This window comes from Triticum aestivum, chromosome 7A (assembly GCF_018294505.1).
Source record: "Triticum aestivum cultivar Chinese Spring chromosome 7A, IWGSC CS RefSeq v2.1, whole genome shotgun sequence".
NCBI classification, from domain to species: Eukaryota; Viridiplantae; Streptophyta; class Magnoliopsida; order Poales; family Poaceae; genus Triticum; species Triticum aestivum.
The window spans coordinates 571,371,472-571,397,514 of record NC_057812.1 but is presented as its reverse complement, the minus strand read 5'-3'; the positions used below and the strand labels follow the sequence as shown (position 1 = coordinate 571,397,514).

The following is a 26,043-nucleotide window of genomic DNA, read 5'->3' as shown; positions in this document are numbered from 1 at the left end:
TCATCATTAGGCCACCCGCTGGTTGCATCTTTTTCCATGGTTGTAACCTCTCGACAATAGGAGCAATCCCATTGTTGGCATAGAGCCTGAAAATCCTTTGCCTCTCTTTACCGTCCAAACATGAAACCTTGATATTTGATTAAGCTCAACAACTGTTATTCAACTGACCTGATATAACTAGGGTAATCTTCTTTGCACACTCCTTAGAGAGAGAAAAAATATTCTTCATGTTACGTGCAAACTCTCTTAGCATGTTTCTAAAGGTCAGAAATAATTTTGTAATCACTAATGTACATTTGGTAACTTAATTACCAATTAAACACCAATGTTGTATTCATTTATTTTTTTAGTTTGTGTGTGTAAATGTATGATCCTCATGATTTTGGGTTCTCAATAATATATCAACTAATGAAGGTAATAACTCCTTACACTTGGTTAACTAATTCAAAAGGAAGAGACAGAGTATCTCGATGATGCAGCAAAATGCGGTCCTAGTCATTGGCGATTACGATTCTTTTTTGCTCCCGTTGCAACGCACGAGTTCTTTTGCTTAGTCTATAACAATAATCATATGGATGTGCCGTGCACTCCACCCTCCATACCATGATCACACGAGAACAGATTAGCAATATTGTTGCCAGATGTATAATGATCAGAAAAGAGGCCCTGCTTAAAATGCGGTGCGAGCAATACCGCCACAACGCGACATGAAACCAAAAGCCTCCCTATGAAGAAAGGAAAGCCTTGCCGGTGCACGACACGACGCTCGCCATATCAGGATCGGCATGGCATGCCGTGCACTCCACCAGCGCGCGCACAGTGCCACGCAATGGCCGCATCCATCGATCACGCAGACGGATCAGCCAGCCAGCCTTGCAAGGCGCACACTGCCATTTTGAAGCTACGCTGCACGATGCGCTTCGTCCTCTCCGTTGGCGCCAAATACAGTACACGCCACTGCGAAAATGGAAGCTCTGCCACCCTGAAAAAGCCCCGCAGGCCCCCTCCCCTGCCAAAGCACTCGCTCGCCCCGCGCCGCTTGTCCAAGATTTCCTCCTCCCTCTTCCACCGCTGACCACCGCTCCACTCATGGACGGCGACCGGGTCCGGGCGCGCCGGTGGGCGGACGAGGAGGCGGAGGAGCGGCCGCTGAAGGTGGTGTTCGCGTCGCCGGCGGAGCACTTCACGGACTCGGCGCCGATCGGGAACGGCAGCCTCGGCGCCATGGTTTGGGGCGGCGTCGCCTCCGAGAAGCTCCAGCTCAACCGTACGTACCAGCTGCCTCCCCCGTTGCCTAAGCTTTTGCCATTCCTTTCCCTGTTCATGACGGTTGTTTCAAACGGAGCACGTACTGGAATCAGCAAACAGAGTGTTGTGACTCGTGACTCGTCCAAGAACGGCACCTGGAGGGTGTTCGACGAAACTCCCTAACCAAACCACCCTCCCTTATATGATTATGTATCATGGCAACTTGGCAAGTGAAAGGATGATAAAAGTAACCATAATTGTTTTTGCAGTTGACACTCTCTGGAGCGGTGTGCCGGGAGATTACACCGACCCGAAAGCACCTGCCGCCCTTGCCGCCGTCAGGAAGCTCGTCGATGAAGGACGGTTTGTGGATGCCACCAGCGCGGCTTCGGGCCTTTTCGGTGGTCTAACAGAGGTATGCTATATGCCACGGTGTTCTGCTTTGCACGTCGGAGCATGCTATTGATTGTCGTGTCACGGTGAGGCCGGACCTAGCACCATGAATTCCTTGATCCTTGCCGTCGTTGAGTATTGTTCCGAATTATGATATGATGCATCTTACTGCACATTAAATGTGTGCTTTACTTTGTTATGGTTGGGCCTTTGGTTGACGATATATGCAACATTTTAGCCTTTACTGCACCATGGCTGTATGGTCCGTCGGCAAAAAAAATGTTGGAAGAGACCTTTTTTTTCTTACTTGTAAAAACCACTTAAGGTAAAAGGTCATTGTTTCGTTAACCTGTTATAAGTTGAAAAGTAGCATGCTTATTTCCAAAAATAGCATATCCTAGCCAAAGAAATTGAACTAAACTTACCATTGATTTTCAAGTTGAAAGTTATTGTTGCAAGATGCAGTATTACACATCTGCAATAGAAGTTCATAACACTATCTTATCTTGATGCTATGAAGGTCTACAAACCTCTTGGAGATATGAATCTAGAGTTTGACACATCCAATCAGGAGTATAGTTCCTACAAAAGGGAGCTTGATCTGCATACTGCTACCACAATTATCACGTACAACATTGGAGAAGTTCAGTACACAAGGGAGCACTTCTGCTCAAATCCACACCAGGTCATTGTTACCAAAATTTCAGCAAACAAACCAGAACATGTATCATTGACTTTATCGTTAAATAGTAAGTTAAACCACAGAGTTCGTGTAATGAATGCAAATGAGATGATCATGGATGGCACCTGTCCAGTACAAGGACACAAGCTACAAGAAAATGAAGCCAACGATGCTACTGGTATCGGGTTTGCAGCTGTCCTTAGCCTGCAGATGAGCGGCACTGCTGCAAAAGTAGCAGTTCTAAATGATCAAAGTTTGAGAATTGACAATGCAGATTGGGTTCTTTTGCGGGTTACAGCTGCTTCCTCATTCAATGGGCCTCTTGTGAATCCGTCAGACTCAAAACTGGATCCTGAATCAGCTGCTCTGAGGGTCATGAATATGATTAGGAATCTCACATTTGATCAGCTCAAAGCTGCTCATTTGAAAGATTACCAGGGTCTTTTTCACCGTGTTAGTCTGCGGCTATCACAAGCAGCAGCTATAGAAAAAATAAACATGAAAGAAGTTGGTGATGCCGTCAAGACTACAGCAGAAAGAGTGAATGGTTTTCGAAGCGACGAGGATTCTTCTTTGGTTGAACTTCTCTTCCAATATGGTCGATATCTGCTCATTTCATGCTCTCGACCTGGAACACAGATATCTAATCTGCAAGGAATTTGGAATCAAGATCTCTTTCCTGGATGGGAGTAAGTTATTCTTATGTCTAAAGTTATTGCATCGATATCCTTTATTTTTCATTTCCCTTATCTGTTTTTTATATGTGAGGCAGTAACTACCTACTCTAATACATGCACTTGCTGATGAATTGACTATTAAAATATCTGACTTGCTAACTAAGGCAACTGGGAGATATTGCTAGGGGCTGCATTTTCTCTTTTTTGTTTGTGATCCATACTGTTTTAATTTTGCAGGTGTGCTCCGCACCTCAACATAAATCTTCAGATGAATTATTGGCCAACACTTCCTTGTAACCTTACTGAATGCCAAGAACCACTACTTGATTTCATAGCATCTCTTGCAGTTAACGGAACTAAGACTGCAAAAGTAAGTTCTACTGCTTTCAATATTTGATTTTAGTGAAACAGTGAGGTTACCACAAATATGAGTAGCATGAGAATAGAATTGTAATACCTTGCGGAGTTATACTAGGGAAAAATATGTCATATGCCACCAGACAACACATGGCCAACTTTGTAAAGGCATCACTCAAATCTACTTACTGAACAGTTTAATTTCTTAGGTCCCACGACAGTTGCTAGAGATGTGTTATCTCGCCGCGGGAGCTAAACACACACACACACACATACACACATCTGCATGTCGCACACAAAAATAAAAATAGGTTGACAGTAGACTATCTGATTTAGATCCATGACACAAAAGGTAGATAGATAGTCACTGAACTTTAGATTTTGTTCTGACTGCTAAGTCCTGCAAACAGTATGTTTGTTTATGATAATTGTGCTTATACTTGTTAACTCTAAACTGAGGCGAAGTTACCTAGACGAGATCAGTGTCTTTCTTCCATTCATAACATCCTTAACGTGTAGAAGAATCAAAACATCTGATTGCTGGGGGAATTCTTTGTTTGTGACAGATCAATTACCAAGCAAGTGGCTGGGTAACTCACCACGTCTCAGACATATGGGCAAAATCATCAGCTTACAATGAAGATGCCAGGTTCTCAGTGTGGCCAATGGGGGGTGCCTGGCTTTGTACGCATCTTTGGGAGCACTACCAGTATTTATTGGACAAAGTAAGAAACAGATATGCTTTAATGTTGTTAGCTCATATAAATATTCTTACTACCTCATATTATTTTGCAAATATAGTCTGGTTACAACGTCTCAATGTTTTGCAAGTTTTATGTTACCACATTGTTATTCTCTTATTGTGCAACTTGTCTTCGATTCGTTACTACCTTGATACTCACATAATTATGGGGTTCTGCAACACTGGAGTGTTTTCTGAAACTATATTTCTTGTTAAAACTGTATCAAGGATGTCCCAGTGTTCCTACAGCAGTATCATTTGGCATCTCACAGTTTTGAAATTCTTGTTATTCTTTTATGTTTCTTCTAGGACTTTTTGAAGAACACTGCATATCCATTGTTGGAAGGATGTGCGCTGTTTCTGACTGATTGGTTGATTGAGGGACCTCGAGGTCTTTTGGAAACAAACCCCTCTACTTCTCCCGAGCATGTTTTCATTGCTCCAGGGAGTGGTGGTCAGCAAGCTAGTGTAAGCTATTCAACTACAATGGATATCGCAATCATCCGAGAGATATTCTCGGCAGTCATTTCTTCTGCAGAGGTAACAATTGATGCCCTAACTGGTTATAACAATGTAAAATGTAATCAGAAAGATAAAAATATATGCTGGTGTAGTTTTTTTTGTTTTTGTTTGTGAAATGTGTGTTGACTCGATCATCTCTCAAACATAATATTTTGATGCTACTACGCAACAGATTTTAGGAAAATCTGATACTCCTCTGGTCCAGAAGATCAAGGAAGCGCTTCCAAGGCTCCCTCAGAATACGATTGCTGAAGATCAAACACTCATGGAATGGGTAAATGCTCAAGCTCTGCTTGGGTTTGGATTTATTTCTATTATAATTCGACTCACATCTTGGTTTTTTTCACGGAGGCACAAGATTTTAAGGACCCTGAAGTTACCCATCGGCACCTGTCACATCTCTTCGGTCTTTATCCTGGTCATACTATAACCATGCAGAGAAATCCTGAGATTTGCGAAGCTATTTCTAATAGTCTTCACAAACGAGGTTTGCATAACACTTACTAATAAAGGGACATTTCTCCTCAAATCGGAAGTTAATACATCGTTGTTTCTTACTAGGGGAAGATGGACCTGGATGGTCAAGCACGTGGAAGATGGCTTTGTGGGCGCGCCTTCTTAACAGCGAAAATGCATACAGAATGATCCTAAAGTTAATCACGTTGGCTCCACCTGGTGAAAAAGTTGGGTTCGAAGGAGGACTGTACACCAATCTGTGGACAGCACACCCACCATTCCAGATCGATGGAAACTTTGGGTACGAAATGTTCTTACTTTTTCAGTATACGATATATGCTTCATTCTGTCTGATCAGTTTGACAGTTTCCGGGTTGCGTAATTACCAATTAACCAACTCTGAAAGTAACATTAGCATCTCCAATTCTGTACTGTCTTGCAGATTCGCAGCTGCGATCGCTGAAATGTTGCTTCAGAGCACTCCCACTGACCTGCATCTACTGCCCGCGCTTCCACGCGACAAGTGGCCTGAAGGGTGTGTCAAAGGGCTGAGGGCCCGGGGTGACACCACTGTCAGCATCTTCTGGGAGAAAGGGGAGCTCCAGGAAGCAGTGCTGTGGTTTAACAACAGAAACAATTCAGCTTTACGGTTGCATTATGGCGGGCAAGTTGCCGAAGCCACAGTGGAAGCTGGTCACGTTTACAGGTTCGATGGGTTTTTACAGTGTGTCGAGATATGGCCCCTTGACAAATGCCCATTTTAATGTGTGTGTGTGTGGCTTCTTCATTGTGTATGGACATATGTATATGAGTTGCTGTGTGGATAATAATTTAAGGCGTGTGGCTTGATTAAGAATAATGAGTTGGTGTGTGGGTAATAGCGCCCCCTCGGGCTCTCGCGACCGTGTCGCCCCCACGGGCGACCGGCCGCGCCCCGGCTCCTCCTCCGCCAGCTCCCCCTCTTTCCCCCCTCCCCGCCGCCGTCGCCGGCGTTCGCCGCCGGGCCTGGCCCGGGCGACGCTGGTGGCGGCGGCCCCCGGCCATTCCCCTCTCGGTTGCTCTCCGGCGCGGGGCGGAGGACGCCGGGGGGTGTTCCCTAGGCGGCGGCGGTCCGGCGTGGCGGCGGGGCTTCCTAGCGCGGTGCGGGAGATCGGCTGGACGGCGGCGTCGCCGTTGGCGGCGGGGTGGCGCGGCGGCGCGGCCAGGCGGCACCCGCTCGGCCCAGATCTGGGCCCTTCGGGCCCCATCTGGGTCTAGGTGGGCCGACGGCGGGGCGGGTCGACGGCGTGGCTCCCAGGAGGCGGGGGAGCAGCGATGGGCGTTGGGGTGCTGGCGGTGCTGGCGCTGCCCTGCTGCAGCGTGGCCGGCGGGGCTTAGCGGGCCCGATTCGGGCCTGGCCGGGCCAGGGGTGGCCTGGTATGCCCTGCTGCTGCGTCCGGACGGCGACCGCGACGGTGCCGGAGGCTCAAGCCTCCTGCATAACGGCGGAGGAGGTGGTTCCCTCCCGCGCGGCTACGGCGCTGCTGCTCCCATCGTCCAACGCCTCCTCCTCGTTCTCTTGGCCTCGTGGTGGCGATCTCAGTGAGGCGGCATGGGTGGCATTGCAACCGCGGTGGCTCATGCTGGTGGGCGGTGGGCGGCGAGCTGGTTGGTTGGCTTCGATCCGGTTGGGCGGTGGGGTTTGGAGTTGGGAGAAATCCTTGCCGGATCTTCCGGCTCCGGTGCGGTGACGCCTGCGGGTGCCACCATTCCTCCCTGGAGGGTGTCGGTGGTCTTCATTCCCCTCTTCCCTCCGTGTGCCGGGGGAAACCCTAGGATACGTCCGGGCAGCAGCGTCGTCAGCGTCGTTTCCTTCCTGGAGGTGCTGCTTGGTACACGGAGGATCGGAGCCTAGGATCGTGGTGGGTAGATTTCGGAGGGCGCAGCGGTTGTAGGTCATTCGCGTCTGTCGAGCTGCCGGTGCTGGCATTGTTTCTTTTTCTTTTTCTTTGGCTTGTTGTGCTGCTCGCCCCAGCGTTTGCTCTATAATCGGTGTTGGTGCTTTGGAATACAAAGCGGGGGGAATCCTTTTTCGGTGTGGGTAATAACTGTATGTATTGGCTTGGCTATCATGTGTGGGCATATGAATGAGTTGGTGTGTGATACATTTGGTGTATGGATACTATTTCTCCTTGTTCTCAGTAAACAGCCAATGTTTCATACTATTTCGACCTGTTCTTAGTAAACAGTCAATGTTTGGAAACATACATAGCCTAGAATGATTTCCTTGTAAATGTATGCCTTATTTGATTTCTAAAGCAAACAGATTAACCTTTGTCTGGATGAGATGAGACGAGTTTAACCTGAAGCAGGGTACACCATAACATAACCCACAAAGACCAAACCAGTAACATGTCTAGTCAGAAATCCTAGAGAAAACTTTAAATATGGTCTGCAAGTGTGTATGTCACCAAATTCAGACTGCTAACTAATCGGGGTATGATTTGACTGCTAATTAAACAAAGTCATTGATAGTGTACAGAGTCCATAGTAAGTGACGGACGATATATACCGCCCAGAGTGTTAGACCCTGACCTACAGGTGAGTGACAAATGTTATTAGCCCTAAGCGTGACCACCAAACCCTAATCAGAAAAGCAATAGCGTATCCTCTCCATCCAAGCCATGTCGAGCATTTCAAGTTGCTTCACATGTTAGCTTTCCGCACCTTATGGAGGTTTTGTCGCAGAAGTTGATGGCTTGACGCCTCAGCATTTTCTCTTTTCCGTTGGAACACCTTTTCTAATAATGCTCCCAAAGTTCAAGGCTTTTTTATTTTGCTATTATAGTGTTTTTAATTTCTCTTGCTTGCCACTGCTGAACAGAACACTAAACACACAATTCAAACTGGAAAGAAAACTAAAAAAGAACTAAAAAAACATGCCCCCGATGTTAGTTTACTGTAAAATGGTTGTTTTGCTCACCAGGCTCCTCCCCGGTGAGGATCGCCTCCTTTAGTTCTTCTAGTGTGTACCATCATGTTTTAAGCAGTCATTTCCACCGTCGGATGGATGTTTTCCACGGCGATCCCTCTAGGTTCAGAGAGAGGGAAGCTCTCCCACCACGTCCTTGTTCTCCTAAACTCATAACTCATCAACAACGTTGTAGTTATTTTCTTTGGTTGCTGATTCACAATATTTTTTGCTCCGAAGGAGCGGTACCCGGGTTCACAGCTAAATTTGCCCATTTTACAACTATATAAGCCTTTTTTTGCGAATCTACTACCACTATAAAAGAAAGAGAGGGCGGAGAATCAGATCATCCTATCCATCGAAACTGCAATCTGATGGTCTACATCCCTCCAGCATACTAAATGTGTTTTACGCTTTAATTACCCACCATGCCATTACTATAAAAGGAAGAGAAGCCAGATCCAACTTATAATCTGAACCGTCTAATCACATCATCAACGGCCTAAATACATCGTTAACGAAATAGTCTTCGTTAACGAAACGCTAATCCCCCGCTTCGTCTCACCCCGCACGTCCTCTGTTCAACAACTGCTCCGCGTTCGCCACTTCGCCCCACCTTCCCTTCACACCGCTCGCCCCGGCCCCCTTCACGCCGCCGCCGCCGCCAGCGGCTTCGCCCCGACTCACCTTCACGCTCACGCCGCTCGCCCCGGCCTCCTTCACGCAGCGGCCGCCGCCAGCGGCTTCGCCCCGACTCACCTTCACGCTCACGCCGATCGCCCCGGCCCCCTTCACGCAGCCGCCGCCGCCAGCGGCTTCGCCCCAACTCCCCATCACGCCATTGCCGCCAGGCGCTTGCCCCGCCCCCCTTCACGTCGCCGCCCTTCCGCGTCCACCGCTCGCCCCGCCGCCCTTCGCTCAGCCAACTGCTCTGCCCCTCCACACCCGCCGCGCAGCCCCACAACCTCTTCTCGAAGCCACCCACCCAGCCCCGCCGCACACTCTGCGCCGCCCCGACGAACCCCTACGCATCAACGACGAGAAGAAGAAAAAGGGCGACGCCGAGGAGGCGCAGAGTGACTGTAGTGGAGACGACATGGTGAGCAGGGAGGCCGCACACGCCCTCGATCCGGCCGACCAGGGGTTGGCGCCGCTTGGTAGGGGCACTAGCAGCACGCCCCCGACGTGGACGCCTCCGGCCCTGGACGATTTGAACCGTCCCTCCTATTTTCTGCTCGGCAGGGGCAGTAGCACGCCTCTGACGCGGACGCCTCCCACCATGTGGTTGCCGGATGCCCTAGGGTTGCTGTCGATGCCTTGCGACCTGCTGCTGCTGGTTGCTGCAAAAGCAAACTGAATATCCTGCTGTTGCTGGCTGCTGCAGACGCAAACTGAATTTCGTGTTGTTGCTGGCTGCTGCAGACGCAAATTGAATTTCCTGTTGTCGCTGGCTGCTGCAGACGCAAATGCTCAGGTTCAGGATGGATATATGGGTGAGTTTTTATTTTGCTCAATATTAGAAAACATTTGTTTTATCCTTTGGTTCTTATCTCTTGAGTACTTCCTCTGTGACATTTTTGTAGGAACCTTCCATGTGTGATTGTTGACAGTACTATGAAAAATCAAAAGACTCCTGTATGTTTGTACTAACTGTTATTGTACAGATCTGGCCTTTTTCCCCTTGTATATGCGCTTCTGCTATGATCAAAGAAGAGCAAAATTCCTTCTATTTTACATACTCCATCAAACTATAATGAATTAGCTGCTATTTTACATGCAATTCCTGCCATTGTTATGCATGAATTTGCGTCAAAACAGATTTATTTCTTTTCCTTTTGTTTCAGGTTTTAAGTGAGGAATTTTTCTCTCAAAGTCGAGTGATCTAGGTAACTATAAGAGGTGGAATTACCGGAGACGCACTAATGTGATTATCTTAACATGTTATTAAGGTGAATAGTTGTCGAGTTGCAGTAACTATATTAGTTGTTGATAAGTCATGGTCTGCTGGAAAAATGATTTAGTGCAAACTACTCTAAAATAGCACTTAATTGTTGGTGTATCCTCCGTGAAGACTTGGTGCATCTGTCTAAAGATGCTTGCCAGTGCCTCCATTAGACCGTGGATAGTGCATATGATATTTAGAACTTACCATGTTCTTTACATTATTATGTTATATAACAAAAGTATATTTAGAACATTCACATATAAGCGGCCAAGGTTATTATTTTGCTTTCAGTGGATTAACAATTTATGTTGGCGCGGTATGAAAATTTAGTTCATGGTCATTTCTCTTATCTTTGATGCAACTGGATCTTTAGCATTTTTACAGTGTTTTCGAGATTAGTATGATATTATGTACTTCTGGTTCTCAAATTAAACATGGTTGATTTTTCTCAAATTTTTTAAAAAAATCTGTGACATTAATCTCACCTTGTAATCAGAAGGGAGATAGATATGGTGAGAGATAGATATAGGCAATGCTACAAGAGCATCAAGTTTTAATGTTTGGTTAACAATTTTGTAGGACACTGGAGTGAACATATTCGCATTTGTACAATCCAAACTAAATATATCATACTTATGGAGCATGAATTTAATTTGTACTAGTAGAATGCCCGTGCGTTGCTACGGGCTATTGCAATATTTTGATGAAGTTATATAAACATAATACATGTTAAATTTCACATGTAAAGAAAAAAATACATAAAAAATCTAGTACTAATATTTAAAGTCCATTACACTTGCAATGCAAATTGATAAAAAAAAGGCAATTTGATGATGTATACATAGAGTGATGATCCAACTAATATCTGTTACAAATTAAGGTTAAAGTTGAGCATTGTTTTAGAGAGTCCAATGTAGTAGCTCATGAATTAGCTAAATGGGAAGTATGAATGACCCTTCTGTTTGGGCCGAGGCACCTCCTAGTTTCCTTGATAAATTCCTAGGGGATGATGTAACCATTATTTGAGTTAATAAAGTAATATTTCCGTCAAAAAATGGCATTAGGTAAACTTTCTACATCGCCAGATCGGTAGTATAACATACTTCCTTTTAGTTTATTCTGGTTTGAATGGAGCAATATGACAACTAATTTCCGTCGAAACAATATGAAAACTAATTAATTTTCATTGAAAGTGTTTCGTATCCTCCTGCAAAATATTTAAAATGACGGTACATTGCCACAGAATAAAAAATATGATGTGAATAGATAAATAATGTCATAACTCAATATGTTTATTTATAGTATTACAATCAACACACCCATGACAATCCACTTTATGCATCAACCTCATATTGTTCATATATGTTACTGCTACATCTATCAAATTTTACACTTACGCGTATGTCCCTCACATATTCTACAAAAACTATATACAACATGCATAAATGGAAAAAGACATACATCTAGAATAAGCAAAACAAGGATAATTTTTTTAAACAAAACCGAACAAGGATAATTTTTTGAGTGACACACATAGCTCTACCTCCGTATTACCGCGGGTTTGTGTGCTAGAAAAGACTGAAATATTTTTGTACATTTTCCACCCTTAAAAAATTCATGTCTTTGTTCATATCCATTTCATATGAAAGGTTATGCACGAATCAGTATGGTCACTATGCCCGACCAACAATCGTATTCTCCTAAAGTCTAGCTAAGATTCTATAGTCGTTAACTTTGTCTAGAAAACCTTAGTTCAGATGTTACGCGTCTCCAGCAAAAAAAAGGAAAAGAAAATTCTACAGCCGTGGGACCAAAAAAAGGAAAAAAAAATCTACAGCGACCACAACACTCACTCCTCCCTCGCTGCTCACTCTTTCCCCTTCGTCTCGCTGCGGTAGACCGGCAACGACAGGCAAGGGCGACGCCTGCCATCCCAGCAAGAGGCAGCACCTCCGCCTCCCGCTGGCCCTACACTGTTGCACCACTCCTTCATCCCGCCCCCAGCCGCGCTCGCGGAACCACATGCCTGATTCTGGCCGTGGCCACGCCCGGCGACTCGCGCGCGCCGTGCAGCGCGAGGTCGGCTCCATCCCATGCGCTCGGGGATCCTGCTCGGCATCCTGGATACCTTCCCGACGCCGTGCGTGCCTGGATGCCCGGATCTGGACAAGGAGGGGATCCGGTGGTGCACCCCAACGTCGACGGCTTCTCTTCGCCATAGAGCTCCTCAACCTGCAGGACACCTTCCAACCCTCCCTTCTACTTATGCATCTGAAATTTTCCTATAATGCATTCAATATCTATACAGTATGGTCAATCTTTTTAATCTTAAGGCAAACTGCTGTCCAAGTCACTTGACTGCAATTTTCAGTCTAGTATTCATTAGTAATTCTCTCTTTTTATTGCTATATGATATTGGATGCCTAATGCTTTTACCATATTAGAAGAACACATGCATTAGGAAAGAAATACGGTACCTTAATTTTTGTTCTTCTCTAGCGAGCAGGAGTCCTAGCATCTCCCTCCTGTATTTGTTGAAACACTCCTCCCATCATTGAAACTTCGACACAGCATACATGAGAACATGGCATGTGTACCATCAGCACAAGCAGGATGTTGTCTTAGTAAGCATATATTTGTACATAGTGTGGTGAAAATGGAAACCAGATTTTCACCCAAAATAAGTTTCCAAGGCATTCCGTTAGTACTTTTAGTTCCTTATTTTGTTGCCCCTTGTTTCCATCGCTTCCAAATGCCAAGATAGCAAGAAAGCCAATGCAAAACTGGGCCAGAGCATGAGAAGTGATGCCACATCTGGCAACACAGTCCGGTGAGCCTCATGTTAGCACTTGATACAGTCAGTACATTAGCAATAGAAACAATAACAGTGCACATGTATTAGCACTTAGTATATAATCCAAACAAGAGGATATGTTGTTGTAGAAGATGCAATGCACATTTGTCCAGCTTAAAATATTTCTAAAATAAAATCACCAAAGTACCTCTTTGTCTCACTTTATGTGTCCTTTTAGCAAATGGATATATCCAAAAGTAAAACCGAGTATTAAAACCCCAGTAATAATTAGATAATGATTGGGCCTTGTATGTCAAAGGACTCAAGATGTATTCTTTTATGAAGATTTCTCATATAATTTTATATAATCAAATTGCAAGAACTATTTTGCTAAACTTTGTCAAGATGAGAACTCCTATCAGAACCGATTCCGAAAGTACAGCCAAGTAAAAAAAGATTCAGACCAATATATCGACGGAGTTCAGAGTATACAATAGAGAACTGTCACCGAAAAGCTAATCCCTAAAATTGAACTTTTAAACTCGCCTTAAAGGAAACATTGACTCTGGCACGTACAGAAACTCGGCATATACTGCTCCCAAATCCAAAGGGAATAAATTTTTCATTACACAAGCACAAACAGAAAACCTGCAGCTAAGATGTGTATGCAATGGTTAGTTTACAATATTGCATACGAAAGCATATAACTTGATCACTTCGAAGTTCTAATATTACCCACATGCATGAGAACTAAATAATTTTAGTTAACAATAGAAGACTACGACTCATGGAAAGTTAATCTGCGTATTCTTCTTGAGAAGTTAAAAAACGTCATCTTTGCATGTCTCTCTATTCTGGAAGGTTATCACATAAAACTTTTATTCAATTAGAAAACTTTGATTATACCACAAGGAATAAGCAACAGACATTAAAAAATAGGCGTATGATTCCAGCTCGTGCTTCCCGAAATGAAATAATGTCACTCACCTGAAGAACACCAGATTAATTACGACCAATGCCACAATTGGGGTAGTCTTTTCTTAAAAAATCTGCACAAGCCATGTCTTTACTCCAGCTGATTTCATCATCTAAACCAGACTAAATATTATTAGTTTACCCATGTGAAATTATGTATCAAGTAATCAGGTAAACAAGTATAGAACGAGATGTAGATGTAACCTGATCTTCCCAAAACAAACAGTAAGCAAAATGATAATGATAGGCGTGGGGGTGGTAAGGCCAGGGCAACAAAGATGGGAGCAAGAAAAACTCCAGCCCCACGACCATCAGGTTCTTGCGCAACTCCTCTGATATCGCACAGTTCATACTGCATAGTACGACAACACCAAGGGCTTAAGGGTTGCATCATTGACAAATGAGTGAGCCGGTGGCGCAAACAGACCTCATCTTTTGCTTCATGGCATGATCCAAGCCACCATAGTGCCTTCCACAACTTGTAGCTATCGAAGTGATCGAGCTAATAACCATCCATGGATGCCGCTGCTGCCACGGGTCTAAGAAAACCAAAAGAAGATGAAACACGAGTAAGAATTTGAGAACTTAACTCCGACCGGATCCTCAGAAGCTGAGACGGGTGGATAGGATCAAGCAACAACAATGCAAGGGTCCCTCACATGCCATGTTTAACACTGAAACAAAACAAATTTGCATTGGTGTAAAACTACAACTATTAGCTATTTCGCCTTGTCAGACAGTCCCTTCAATCCAAGAATATACAACATCTAGAAGAAATAAAACAAATGTCATAATTAGTAAACAATTTTCAGCGACAAAAGGATCAACAAATTGGACTTTTAAAACAAAATCTACACCCACACAAGTATATGTTATATTAACACAAGTGCAGATCCTGTCCCACTCTTCACTTTGTTCACAAAAAAGTTTAGAATAGCAATCTTGGTGAGTGATCTCGACCGGGTTCGATCCGTGTGGCGCGCTGCTCATTCTTCCAGGAGTGGCTGCTGCGAGGAAGGATCCCGAACCTCCGCAACTTGTAGCTGTCGAAGTGCCCTCTGCAACTTGTAGCTATCAAAGTGATAGAGCTCATAACCATGCATGGATGCCGCTGCTGCCACGGACCTAAGAAAACCAAAATAAGATGAAACACGAGTAAGGATTTGAGAACATAACTCCGATCGGATCGTAAGAAGATGAGACGGGTGTCGATTGGATCAAGCAACAACAATACAAGTGTCTCTCGCACGCCATGTCCAATACTGAAACAAAACAAATTGCATTGGTGTAAAACTACAACTATTAGCTCTTTCACCTTGTCACACAGTCCCTTCAATCCAAGAATACAACAACAAAAGGATAAACAAATTGGATTTTCAAAACGAAACCTGCACCTGCACAAGTATATGTTATATTAGCACAAGTGCAGATCCTATCTCACTCTTCACTTTCTTTACAATAAACTTCAGAATAGCAATCGTGGCGAGTGATCTCGACGGGGTTCAATCGGCGTGGCACGCCACTGATTCTTCCAGGAGTGGGTGCTGAGAGGAAGGATCCCACACCTCCATTGTCAATCGGCCGGAGCTGCATCGTCCTTTGGATCAGAGCGGGGACGGGATCAAGACGGTAGGGTTTGAGGAATTTGTAGGACGTGAGGGTTTATGGTTGGCAGCACGAGAACTCACCCATATCTTGGCAGACGGCAGGCCCGAGGTGCGGTCGTGTTCATGCTTCGGGAGCTGCCACGTGCTGTCCTTGCCGCCATCAGCAACACCACCGCCATCGCCTGTTGCCACCACTTCAGCGCCACGAGCGTGGGACTGAGGGACGAAGGGAAGGGAAGGAAGTGAATTGACGTACCTATGTTTGGTATATATCACACGAGGAATCAAAACTGGATGCACGTGAAAGCATAGAGATGGGAGAGGAGGACAGAGGAAGGGAAGGGCAAGAGGAACCTGAGGATGTGCGATGAAGGAGCGATGCCAAAACATCACAAAGGGGGACCCGTAGCTCGTCACGTAGCGCGGCCGCATCATTGCCGGCTGCTACCCTGCGCTACCGCCTCCGTGCGCAGGTTCCGTTCGTGGAGCGTGAGGAGCGCATGACCTGCCTCCACCGCGGCTTGGTCCTCCCCACTATCGTGAAGCTCGCCCGCATCGCCGCCGCAATTGCTCAGGATGACGGATGAAGATCCTGCAACAGCGACGTGGGTGAGGGATGCAGCCGACGATGGAGGGATGATTTTCGTGGCTAAACCCTCCCTATCAAAATAACTACTTAAAAAAGGCAAAGATCGATGCAATAGGAAAATTAGGATTTGGAATTGATTGTCATAAAACAAAATTTTATTAATTGATAACGTGCCATCGGTACCTGCCCGTTTATAACGTGTCTAGTTAGGAAACTTTGGAAAAGTTAGGAAAGTTTTTATTGTGAGGGTAAAAAAATCAATGTGAGGAGATATGGTGGTGGGATATGAGACGAAAATAAACCGAACGAAAATAAACCAGACGAAATATAACCAGACGAAAATAAACTGTGGACGCAATCCTACCAACTGCTTCATTAGGAGTAGAGATTATTAATTGATAACGTGCCATCGGTACCTGCCCGTTTATAACGTGTCTAGTTAGGAAACTTTGGAAAAGTTAGGAAAGTTTTTATTGTGAGGGTAAAAAAATCAATGTGAGGAGATATGGTGGTGGGATATGAGACGAAAATAAACCGAACGAAAATAAACCAGCCGAAATATAACCAGACGAAAATAAACCGTGGACGCAATCCTACCAACTGCTTCATTAGGAGTAGAGATTATTAATTGATAACGTGCCATCGGTACCTGCCCGTTTATAACGTGTCTAGTTAGGAAACTTTGGAAAAGTTAGGAAAGTTTTTATTGTGAGGATAAAAAAATCAATGTGAGGAGATATGGTGGTGGGATATGAGACGAAAATAAACCGAACGAAAATAAACCAGACGAAATATAACCAGACGAAAATAAACCGTGGACGCAATCCTACCAACTGCTTCATTAGGAGTAGAGATTTCCTTCCAGGATGCACTTACTCATGGCATCCATTTTAATAAGGTATCTCTTGGAAATCATATGGCATGCATGTATTAACTTTTGAACTTTGCAACTAAATTTGGTACTAAAACATGGTGTAAGTCACGGGTAAATTTTAGGTCATCATCCTAGCTCTAATTGGTTGATTTTCATGATCTTGCTTACATTTTCTCACTATATAGATTAGACACCAACATGACACCCTTTGAAACAATAATGTGTCTTTCCATGGATGTTTTAGTAATGGGCACTGTAATTCAAAAAGGTTGTGTTTCTAGAATCGACTGTGTAATATTTTGAGGGCAACAGGCATGTTTATAGAAGTATCATGTGGTGCATAATCATATTTGATGGCAAGAGGTATGATGTTATCAGACTATACATGTATCTTCTGATTGTCTTGGACAATCTATTTCATAATAGGTTGACACGGTGAATGCACTATGCCGCCCTTATGACTAATTCTAACACCAATTAGGTTATATTGCTTCTGTCAGCCAGTGCAACTTAAATATTGCAGTTATTTCAAGGCCAGGTGCTTTGTCCTTAATTGTTCTTCCCTTTGTTCAATACATCACACCAACCAACATTTATTACTGGATTTATTTTAGGATTTCCAGTGATGCGCATTCAATATATACTCTGTTGTTTTTAATCATGACCTATGATGGATGACTTGTATATCTTCGTCGGTTCTTTCGAAGTGGATGGAAGAAAGTGAAAACTGGTCACGAACATCATTTGGAAGAATGTTGGACTCAGACATAATGGTCCCTGATCTAACATGGAGTAAAGGCACTGGTAGAAAAAGGGCCTATAGTCCCGGTTCGTAAGGGCCTTTAGTCCCGGTTTCGGAACCGGGACTAAAGTGTCGGTACTAATACCTCCCCCCTTTAGTCCCGGTTCAATCCAGAACCGGGACTAAAGGCCCTCCACGTGGGCAGTGCGCAGAGCCCAGTCAGGAGACCCTTTGGTCCCGGTTGGTGCCACCAACCGGGACCAATAGACATCCACGCGTCAGCATTTCTGTGGCTGGGGTTTTTGTTTTTTTTGAAAGGGGGGGGGGTTGGGGGTTTTGGGGGGTTAATTTAGGTGTTTCATATATTGTGTTAGCTAGCTATAATTAATAGAGAGAAGTGTCCTCTCTTATGTCCGTGCTTGGTCGACGCTACGTACTATACATACGTATAGAGAGGACTAGACACGCTGGCTAGCTAGTAAGCAAACGAAGGAAACAGAAGATCGTCATGAACATATATGCATACAGAGAGAAGTGATATCGACCACCTCTCCTTCTCCGAGAGATTGGTCGAACAACAAGTTCTCGTATATCTATCTGACACTACCGGCTACATATATACAATAATTATCTCTTACAAATATAATCATACGGACTCAGGGTCCACATAGAATTCTCCGTCTTCAGGGATCACGTGGTCAAGAAAGAATGCCGCCAATTCCTCTTGAATTGCTCGCATGCGAGCTGGTGCTAGGAGTTCATCCCGCTTCCGAAACATCTAATTTGAAGAAGGGGGTCAATACATATATATATATGAATGAATGAAACTCAACACAAATGATGGTAATAAAATAAAATTGTGAATGTTGTTATTTACGTACTTCATATTGTTCGTTAGAGTACCCGCCCCGCTCACAGGTCGTGTGGCGGATGGACTCGCAGATGTAGTATCCACAGAAATCATTCCCTTGTTCCTGCCACAACCACTTTACAAGAAATAGAGGTCAATCAAACTGATAAGCAAGAATGCTAAATGGTATTGATGAAACTAGCGCTTGAATCACTAGGAGATGCGCGGAACATGCTACTATAGTACTTACTTTCGGGTGTCTAAATTCCAGCTCCTTCGGCAGTCCCGGAACTGTTTTGGTGAATTTTCTCCAAACCCTGCCGGACAAAGAAAACAATTACTTGATATCAGGAAATGAACAAAGTTGCTGATATGGTGGATAATGATCGATTTAACTTACTTCTGGAGTATTTGAGTCATGTCTGCATAGTCCTGGGGATCTTTTCGTTTGAGTCTAAGACGGTTACTACTCCCTGCTCAAGCTTAATCTCTAGGAGAATATAGTGGAAACTGCACACACATGCATAACTCATCAATTACATTACTATAACCTTGACTAATATATAAGGGAAACCGAATACGCACAAGACAGTAACACTCACCTGAAGTTGTAAGGAAAGAGTATTATATCTTTGTTTTGATTTATTACGAACGATCGTAGCAAGTTGGCCTCGGTAGCTGCGGCATGAAGTTTAACCTGAGTTGCATCTATGAGATATGTGTTAATGAACCCAATATCACCGACTTGTCTTTTCTTCAATTCGGCGATCTTCAATCTGCATAATATAGTGAGGATGATTATAAATACATGCAATGAAAGAGCTAAGCTATATAGAGAAACTTAATGACAGAAGTAGTACTACTTACAGACAGTAGCAGGCGACCGTTGTTTTATCGAGGGCCAATTGATTGAAAAACTGATAGAACTCCTCAAATGGAACAGGCAACAGATCAATTCCAACGAGGTCATGCTCCTTTTTAACTTTCACATACAAAGTACTCCTCCCCCCAGAGTCTCTGCAGATTTTCAAGTACCAATCATGCAATCTTCGCATCATCGTTGATAGAGATCTTTCATCTTTGACGAGAGGCTTCCCGTACTCGTATCTTTGTATCTGCACGTCCATGGGTTCATAATGTACTTCGTCGGGCAGGTAATCTGCAAGATTGCTATAACCGGGCACCATCCTCGGATCATTAGCGACGTTGTGGCTAGGCACCTTGAGCGGGGGGCACGATTGCTTCGCTTGTTCGCCGAGCTGGGCAATTTGTTTCCCAGCTCGTCGTTCTTTCAGCCTTTGATCACTGACAGTACTTCCCGACCGCTCCGCTTCGGCAAATTCCTTTCCAATAATGCGGTCATAGTTTCCTTTCGGCGGATCAGACTTCGGTGGTTTTGTCAGGGCAGCCAGAGTGCGCTTCACTTTCACCCGATCTACCTTCTCCTCCGGAGGTGGATGTTTCTTTGCTTTCACCCCTTCAAAGAAGTTCCTCACTTCTTCTCGCGCGATCTCGGCGTTCTCCTCCAGGGTCCTCTCATATGGTAACTTCTCTGGAGTCTTCAGAGAAGGACCGAATCTGTATGTCCTCCCGCCTCTGGTTGTACTGCTAGACGCCGACCGAGCAGACGTAGCGGTTGTCTTCTTTACTTGCTTAAGAGGCGGAGGAGAAGGACTACGACGCGCCGGAGCAGCTGGAGCGGCGGCAGGTCTCTTCCGCCCTTGCTGACGAGGCGGAGAAGGAGGAGGCTGGCTGCTCGGGCGCGTCGGCGCAGGCGGAGAAGGAGGCGGAGTGCCGCCACGCGCCGGAGAAGGAGCCGGCCGAGGGCCCTGATCGTCACTCGCCGGAGGAGGAGGCGGTGGAGGCGGAGTGCCCTGACTCGCCGGAGGAGGAGGAGGAGGCGGTGGCGTCCAGTTCGGAAGGTTGATGAGCTCCTTCCGCCATAGGCATGGAGTCTTCAGAGCAGACCCCAGCCGAGTCTCCCCTTCACCGGTAGGGTGGTCAAGCTGGAGGTCCTCAAATCCCTCCGTTATCTCATCCACCATCACCCTAGCATATCCTTCTGGAATCGGCCGGCAGTGAAAAGTTGCGCCGGGTTCAGTAGGATAAACAGAGCCAACAGCCGCCTTGACCTTCAAATTCATCCATTGCGTCATAAGGTGGCAATTTTGAGACTCCGTTATAGCATCCACGGGATAGCTGGCAGGAGCCGTCAAGGCATGCTCCGGCTGAAGCAGCTCGGTGGAAGCCACGCTGCTTCTGCGCTGAGATGGCGGGGTAGCTTCGGGGGAGGCTTCGGCAGTACGTTTGCTGCGATTTGCTTCTCGTTCCTCTATCGCGTCTACCCTTGCTTGCAGCGCCTGCATTTGGGTCTGCTGCACTTTTTTCCTCCTCTCATGGGATTTGTAACCGCCTGCGTCCGGAAACCCAACCTTCCACGGAATGGAGCCTGGCGTGCCTCGTGTCCGTCCAGGGTGCTCAGGATTCCCGAGGGCCATTGTGAGCTCGTCGTTCTCTCTGTCTGGAAAGAACGTCCCTTCCTGCGCTGCTTCGATATACTGCTTAAGCTTACTGACTGGTATGTCCATTTGATCGTTCGTCCAAATGCACTTCCCTGTTACAGGGTCCAGGGTTCCGCCAGCCCCGAAGAACCAAGTCCGGCAACGGTCTGGCCAGTTAATTGTCTCTGGTTCGATCCCTTTATGAACCAGATCATTCTCAGTCTTGGACCACTTAGGCCGGGCTACGAGGTAGCCACCTGACCCCGTGCGATGGTGAAGCTTCTTCTTCGCAGCATTTTGCTTGTTTGTCGCCGACATCTTCTGACTCTTTTCCGATGTCTTGTGGGCCACAAATGCGGGCCAGTGATCTCTGATCTTCTCATATCTGCCCTTGAATTCTGGTGTCTCATTATTTTCGACAAACTTATTCAGCTCTTTCTTCCACCTCCTGAATAGTTCTGCCATCCTCTTCAGAGCAAAAGACTTGATTAATTTCTCTTTAACTGGGTTCTCTGGATTATCCTCAGGCGGTAGGGTGAAATTTGACTTCAGCTCAGTCCAAAGATCATTTTTCTGCATATCATTGACATAAGAGACCTCAGGGTCTTCTGTAGCCGGCTTAAACCATTGCTGGATGCTTATCGGGATCTTGTCCCTAACCAGAACCCCGCACTGAGCAACAAATGCGCTCTTTGTCCGGAGGGGTTCAATAGGTTGGCCGTCGGGCGCGATTGCTATGATCTCAAACTTTTCATCCGAGCTCAACTTTTTCTTCGGGCCTCGTCTCTTTACCGAAGTTGTGCTCGATCCGGAGGGCTAGAAAAAAGAACAAAGACTTAATTAATATGTGTACATACCAAAACAATGAATGCATCAATCAGCTAGTCAGCATAGGCTTAACTAATATATATACCTGGCCGGACTCGGTTCGGTCACCGGAGCCGTCATCACGGTCTCCTTCTTGCACCGGCATTGGGTCACCGGAGCCGTCCTCATGTTCTTCTTCTTGCACCGGCATTAGGTCACCGTAGCCAGCTTGTTCACCCTCTCCTTCCAGACCATCGGTTTCGTTGAGAAACAACGAGATGGCATCACTTCCTTCTGCGATTATGTCCCTCAACAACGCTTCTTTTGTTGCTTCGTCTAGGGCGGTGTCCATAGTTTCTACAAATATTTACAACATGGCAATTATTATTCAAACATGACAGATGGATATATTAGTGCCAAACGTAGAACTAGCTACCTAATCATAGTAAGCTATCGGGAGGGGGTATATATCGACAACGATGACACTACATCTATGTCCCTCGACGACCCTCGTTCCCGATAAAAAAAGAGGAAGAAGAAGAAAAAAAGAGGAGAAGAAAGAATAGAGGAGAAGAACCCTCGAACCCTCGACCCCTAGACGACCCTCTTCTTCCTCTCATGTTCGAGAGGATCGCCGAGGGGTCGGGAGGTTGCCTAGTGTCAAAGGATTCAACAAAACCATGTCTTCATCATTAGGCGAAAGTAACATGTGCATGATGGTACGAAGCTCTTCAAAGTTGTTCTGGAACGGAGTCCCAGATAGGATAATTCGCTTTTTGGTACAAAGTTCAGCAAGAGCCTTCCGAATATCGCTATTTGGAAGGCCTTTGCTGAATTCGTACCAAAAGGCGGATTATTCTATCCGGGACTCCATTCCAGAACAACTTTGCAGAACTTCGTACCAACATGCCCTGGTTACTTCCGGCTAATGATGAAGGCATGGATTTCTTCAATACTTTGACACTAGGAAACCTCTCTCGACCCCTCGGCGATCCTCGACCCCTCGAACCCTCGACGACCCTGGAACCCTCGACCCCTAGACGACCCTCTTCTTCCTCTCATGTTCGAGAGGGTCGCCGAGGGGTCGGGAGGTTGCCTAGTGTCAAAGGATTCAACAAAACCATGTCTTCATCATTAGGCGAAAGTAACATGTGCATGATGGTACGAAGCTCTTCAAAGTTGTTCTGGAACGGAGTCCCAGATAGGATAATTCGCTTTTTGGTACAAAGTTCAGCAAGAGCCTTCCGAATATCGCTATTTGGAAGGCCTTTGCTGAATTCATACCAAAAGGCGGATTATTCTATCCGGGACTCCATTCCAGAACAACTTTGCAGAACTTCGTACCAACATGCCCTGGTTATTTCCGGCTAATGATGAAGGCATGGATTTCTTCAATACTTTGACACTAGGAAATTAACCTCCCTCGACCCCTCGGCGATCCTCAACCCCTCGAACCCTCGACGACCCTGGAACCCTCGACCCCTAGACGACCCTCTTCTTCCTCTCATGTTCGAGAGGATCGCCGAGGGGTCGGGAGTTTTATATATGCAAAAATTACAATTTTAGAAAAAGAAGGATAGGAAAGAAGAAAATAAGAAGAGGAAAGAAATAAGAAGAGGAAAGAAAGAAGAAGAGGAGAGGAAAAGAAGAGGAGAAATAAATAAGAAGAGGAAAAAAGAAGAAGAAAAAAGAGGAAATTATTCTATTTTATCTTCTTCTCCACTATTCCTTTCTTCCTTCTCCTCTTCTTTTTCTTCTTTTTTCTTCTTCTTATTTATTTCTCCTCTTCTTTTCCTCTCCTCTTCTTCTTTCTTTCCGCTTCTTATTTTCTTCTTTCCTATCCTTCTTTTTCTAAAATTGTAATTTTTGCATATATAAAACTTTTCTAAAATTGTAACTTTCTATATAAAACTTTCCTATCGGGAGGGGGAGAAGATCGAAGAAAAAAAAGAGGAGAAGAAGAAAGGAATAGAGGAGAAGAAGAAAAAATAGAATTTTTTTCTATTTTTTTCTTCTTCTCCTCTATTCCTTTCTTCTTCTCCTCTTCCTTTTCTTCCTCTCCTCGTCTTCTCCTTCTTCTTCTCCTTCTTTCTCTACTTATTTTACTTTTCCTTATTTTACTTTTTCCTCTCCACTAACATAAAATGCACTAACCTAAAATGCAACAAACATAAAATGCGCTAAAGAGGCTCAACTAACCTAAAATCAGTGATAAAATGCACTAACCTAAAATCGATATCTACTAACAACTTAAAAAATTAATACATATATGAAAAAATGCATATATGAAAAAAACATCATCATATCATCAACAGAAAAAAAACATCATCATATCATCAACAGAAAAAAATATCATCATATCATCATATCATCAACATCATCAACCTAAAGGATCGGCGCCGGTGCGGGGCAACGACGGGGCGGGGCCGCGACGGGCTCGGGCGGCGACGGGATCGGGGCGACGACGGGGCGGGGCGACGACGGCGGGCTTGGGGCGGCGACGGGGCGGGGCGACGGCGGCGGGCGCGGGGCGACGACGGGCTCGGGGCGACGACGTACGGGCTCGGGGCGGCGACGGGGCGGGGCGGGGCGACGGCGGGCCGGAGCGGGGCGACGGCGGGGCGGGGCGACGGCGCGGGGCGACGACGGGCTCGGGGCGGCGATGACGACGACGAACGGCCTGGGGGCGTCGGGGCGAATGGGAGGCGGTTGGCCAAAATTTCACAAGTGTTGGCTTATATAGCCAGAGCAATGGTCCCGGTTCGTGCTACGACCCGGGACTAATGCTCCCTTTAGTCCCGATTGGTGCGACAAACCGGGACCAAAGGCCAATTTTCAGCAGCCGAAAGGGCGGGAAGCGAAGGCCATTGGTCCCGGTTGGTGGCACCAACCGGGACTAAAGGGGGGCAATGGTCACGGTTGGTGCCACGAACCGTGACCAATGCCCCCTTTAGTCCCGGTTGGTGCCACCAACCGGGACCAATGGCCTTGTGCTGCCCCGCGCCCAAAAGTTTAGTCCCACATCGCTAGCTGAAGGGCGCCGGCACTGGTTTATAAGCGCTGGTGTGCCTCCCCATTCGAGCTCCTCTCTAATGCAGGCTTTCGGGCCTAAACTTGCTACTGCCTGTGGGCCTATTGGGCCTTCTGCGGGCCTGAATCCTGGCCCATGTAGGGTTTCTAGTCGTATTCAGGCCGTGGAGGCCCAGTAGGAGGCATTTTTTTTGGTTTTTTCTTTTTTATTTCTACATTTTTTGGTTTTTTATTTTTTATTTCTACTTACAACTAAATACTTACAGTTTTTTAGTGATTTCTTTTTGCTTTTAGGTCACAAAAATTATAAACTTTCTGTTAGTGCCATTAGTTTTAAATTTTGAATAGTTTAAATTTGAATTTTTAAAAATTTGTGTGAATCACTAGTTTATGAATAACTTTACTATAAAAATAGAATTTTTTTTCTATTTATTTTTTATTTCTACTTACAACTAAATACTTACAGTTTTTTAGTGATTTCTTTTTGCTTTTAGGTCACAAAAATTATAAACTTTCTGTTAGTGCCATTAGTTTTAAATTTTGAATAGTTTAAATTTGAATTTTTAAAAATTTGTGTGAATCACTAGTTTATGAATAACTTTACTATAAAAATAGAATTTTTTTCTATTTATTTTTTATTTATACTTACAACTAAATACTTATAGTTTTTTAGTGATTTCTTTTTGATTTTAGGTCACAAAAATTATAAACTTTCTGTTAGTGCCATTAGTTTTAAATTTTGAATAATTTAAATTTGAATTTTTAAAAATTGTGTGAATCACTAGTTTATGAATAACTTTAGTATAAAAATAGAATTTTTTTTCTTCTTTGCTATTTATTTTTTATTTATACTTACAATTAAATACTTATAGTTTGATTTTAGGTCACAAAAATTATATTCTTTTTGCTATTGAAGAATATTATAGTTTTATTTTAGTTGATCATAACATAATATTTTAATTGATTGTTTTTATTTTCATAAAAGTTTTGTAGTTCATTCTGTTTGCTATTAATTCATTCTTTGAGCTAAATGACTAAAATTGGAAAGCATTTCAAGATGAACTCTGAAAAGGTTGAAAGTTGGCATGGTATCATCATTTCACCCACATAGCATGTTCCAAAAAGTAGAGAGGCTTACGACAAAAACTTGATGCACTTCGTGTACAAAATGGACAATCACTTTCGAAGTATCAAAGTTTCGAACCATAAGACATGAAAGCATTTCAAATGAACTCTGAAAAAGTTGAAAGTTGGGATGGTATCATAATTTCACCCACATAGCATGTGCATGTACAAAACGGA

General features: G+C 44.8%; 1 protein-coding gene across 2 annotated transcripts; it reads left to right on the top strand.

The window, feature by feature from the left end:
* The first annotated feature begins 909 nt into the window (after positions 1-909).
* LOC123148335 (alpha-L-fucosidase 2) lies at positions 910-5,936 on the top strand. Of its 2 annotated transcripts, none has more exons than XM_044567723.1 (10): positions 910-1,267; positions 1,518-1,663; positions 2,162-3,012; positions 3,238-3,370; positions 3,924-4,082; positions 4,409-4,639; positions 4,794-4,895; positions 4,973-5,108; positions 5,189-5,378; positions 5,520-5,936. In XM_044567723.1, exons 1-10 carry the CDS (start codon positions 1,090-1,092, stop codon positions 5,839-5,841), a joined length of 2,448 nt encoding a protein of 815 aa, XP_044423658.1. In that variant the 5' UTR covers positions 910-1,089; the 3' UTR covers positions 5,842-5,936. The 2 variants fall into 2 exon arrangements, with proteins under 2 accessions (XP_044423658.1, XP_044423656.1); XM_044567721.1 differs by having other exon boundaries at positions 914-1,267; positions 5,183-5,378.
* Positions 5,937-26,043: the final 20,107 nt, after the last annotated feature.

Excerpts from the sequence above, each read along its gene's own strand:
- LOC123148335 (XM_044567721.1), top strand. The coding sequence starts at position 1,090 with ATGGACGGCGACCGGGTCCGGGCGCGCCGGTGGGCGGACGAGGAGGCG. Across the intron at positions 3,371-3,923 it reads ACGGAACTAAGACTGCAAAA|ATCAATTACCAAGCAAGTGG; the intron begins GTAAGTTCTACT and ends TGTTTGTGACAG. Across the intron at positions 5,109-5,182 it reads TAATAGTCTTCACAAACGAG|GGGAAGATGGACCTGGATGG; the intron begins GTTTGCATAACA and ends GTTTCTTACTAG.